The 2,269-nt window shown below is 62.8% G+C and overlaps 1 protein-coding gene across 1 annotated transcript; it reads left to right on the top strand.

Moving 5' to 3' along the window:
• Positions 1-661: 661 nt before the first annotated feature.
• On the top strand, positions 662-2,269 carry KCNJ4 (potassium inwardly rectifying channel subfamily J member 4). Its single transcript, XM_055395692.2, has one exon. It carries the CDS (start codon positions 662-664, stop codon positions 1,982-1,984), a length of 1,323 nt encoding a protein of 440 aa, XP_055251667.1. The 3' UTR covers positions 1,985-2,269.

Raw genomic sequence — 2,269 nt, 5'->3', positions numbered from 1 at the left:
ACTGAGCCCTTGAAATGTGGCTAGTGCAACTGGGGAACTGATGCTGACGTTTAATTTTAACTGAATGTAAGAAGCACAGGTGGTCAATGGCTGCCAAACTGGACAGCACAAGGGAATGTCCAACCCTTGAGAGACCCAAAGGGCAGAGGCTGAACACAGGGAGGGGAGCGGGGCCCAGAGCATTCACAACAGCCTCTGTTCAGGGCCAGTGGGATGATTGGTGGGAGGCGGTGCTGAGATGGACATCCAGAAGCTCCTGGAAGGAAAGGGAAGAGCAATCAAAGGAGGTTCTGGCAGGGGGATGATGGGCAGAGGGTGCAGCATGAGGGGCTGGGAGTCGGACCTGAATCCCAGTGGCCTCAGCTCCTGGTCCGGCAGGCCCCAAGCCTGGAGCTGGGCTGGCCACAGAGGCACTTCCTCGCTGTTGTCAGAACCATCTTAACATTCTGCCCGAGGGGTGAAGGAAACCTTGGGTCCTAGTCCATGCTTTTCCCCTCCTGGGCATGTTTGGGCAGGTTCCTTGCCACCCTGGAACCTGGGTCCCTGGGGGCATTTGCAAAGCCATCCCCCACAGTACCCCTTTGCTCCCTGGCACCTCACATGTCTGGCTTCTCCCCCGCAGGCCCTGCGTCTTCCCAGGTGACCACGCCGGCTTCAGGACATGCACGGGCACAGCCGCAACGGGCAGGCCCACGTGCCGCGGCGGAAACGCCGCAACCGCTTCGTGAAGAAGAACGGCCAATGCAACGTCTACTTCGCCAACCTGAGCAACAAATCACAGCGCTACATGGCGGACATCTTTACCACCTGCGTGGACACGCGCTGGCGCTACATGCTCATGATCTTCTCTGCGGCCTTCCTTGTCTCCTGGCTCTTTTTTGGCCTCCTCTTCTGGTGCATCGCCTTCTTCCATGGTGACCTGGAGGCTGGCCCGGCGGGGGCCCCGGCAGGAGGTGGTGGGGCGGCACCAGTGGCCCCCAAACCCTGCATCATGCACGTGAACGGCTTCCTGGGCGCCTTCCTCTTCTCGGTGGAGACACAGACGACCATCGGCTACGGGTTCCGGTGCGTGACGGAGGAGTGCCCGCTGGCGGTCATCGCCGTGGTGGTCCAGTCCATCGTGGGCTGCGTCATCGACTCCTTCATGATCGGCACCATCATGGCCAAGATGGCCCGGCCCAAGAAGCGGGCGCAGACGTTGCTGTTCAGCCACCACGCCGTCATCTCGGTGCGCGATGGCAAGCTCTGCCTCATGTGGCGTGTGGGCAACCTACGCAAGAGCCACATCGTGGAGGCCCATGTGCGGGCCCAGCTCATCAAGCCCTACATGACCCAGGAGGGCGAGTACCTGCCGCTGGATCAGCGGGACCTCAACGTGGGCTACGACATCGGCCTGGACCGCATCTTCCTGGTCTCGCCCATCATCATCGTCCACGAGATTGACGAGGACAGCCCGCTCTACGGCATGGGCAAGGAGGAGCTGGAGTCGGAGGACTTCGAGATCGTGGTCATCCTGGAGGGTATGGTGGAGGCCACAGCCATGACCACCCAGGCCCGCAGCTCCTACCTGGCCAGCGAGATCCTGTGGGGCCACCGCTTCGAGCCTGTGGTCTTTGAGGAGAAGAGCCACTACAAGGTGGACTACTCACGCTTCCACAAGACCTACGAGGTGGCCGGCACGCCGTGCTGCTCCGCCCGGGAGCTGCAGGAGAGCAAGATCACCGTGCTGCCGGCCCCGCCGCCCCCGCCCAGTGCCTTCTGCTACGAGAACGAGCTGGCCCTCATGAGCCAGGAGGAAGAGGAGATGGAGGAGGAGGCTGCGGCCGCTGCCGCCGTGGCTGCGGGCCTGGGCCTGGAGGCGGGCTCCAAGGAGGAGGCGGGCATCATCCGGATGCTGGAGTTTGGCAGCCACCTGGATTTGGAGCGCATGCAAGCCACCCTCCCGCTGGACAACATCTCCTACCGCAGGGAGTCTGCCATCTGACCTCCGAGCCCGCCCTCTCGCTTCCCGCAGGAGCCTCGCTGGGGGGTGGGCTGCCAGGACACCCCCCTCCACACTCAGGACAGAACTCACCCTGGCTCCGGACCTTCTGGAGAGACGCGGGGGCTTCAAAGACTGGGAGAGCCCTTCCTACTGACTCCAGAACCCAGGCCTGGGAAAGGGTCAGGACACCCTTGGTCTGGTCGGCCCGATTCCCCAGCACCTACCCACTGGCGAGCTCAGGAACCCCAGACCCCACACCCTTTCCCCACCGACCCTTCAAGGACA

This window comes from Moschus berezovskii, chromosome 6, assembly GCF_049115385.1.
Source record: "Moschus berezovskii isolate FMDL1 chromosome 6, NW_MosBer_1.0, whole genome shotgun sequence".
NCBI classification, from domain to species: domain Eukaryota; kingdom Metazoa; phylum Chordata; class Mammalia; order Artiodactyla; family Moschidae; genus Moschus; species Moschus berezovskii.
The sequence above is the reverse complement of the archived record's forward strand: the minus strand, read 5'-3'. Positions and strand labels throughout refer to the sequence as shown.

Bases quoted from the DNA above. Each gene is read 5' to 3' on its own strand.
- KCNJ4 (XM_055395692.2), top strand. From the start codon at position 662: ATGCACGGGCACAGCCGCAACGGGCAGGCCCACGTGCCGCGGCGGAAA.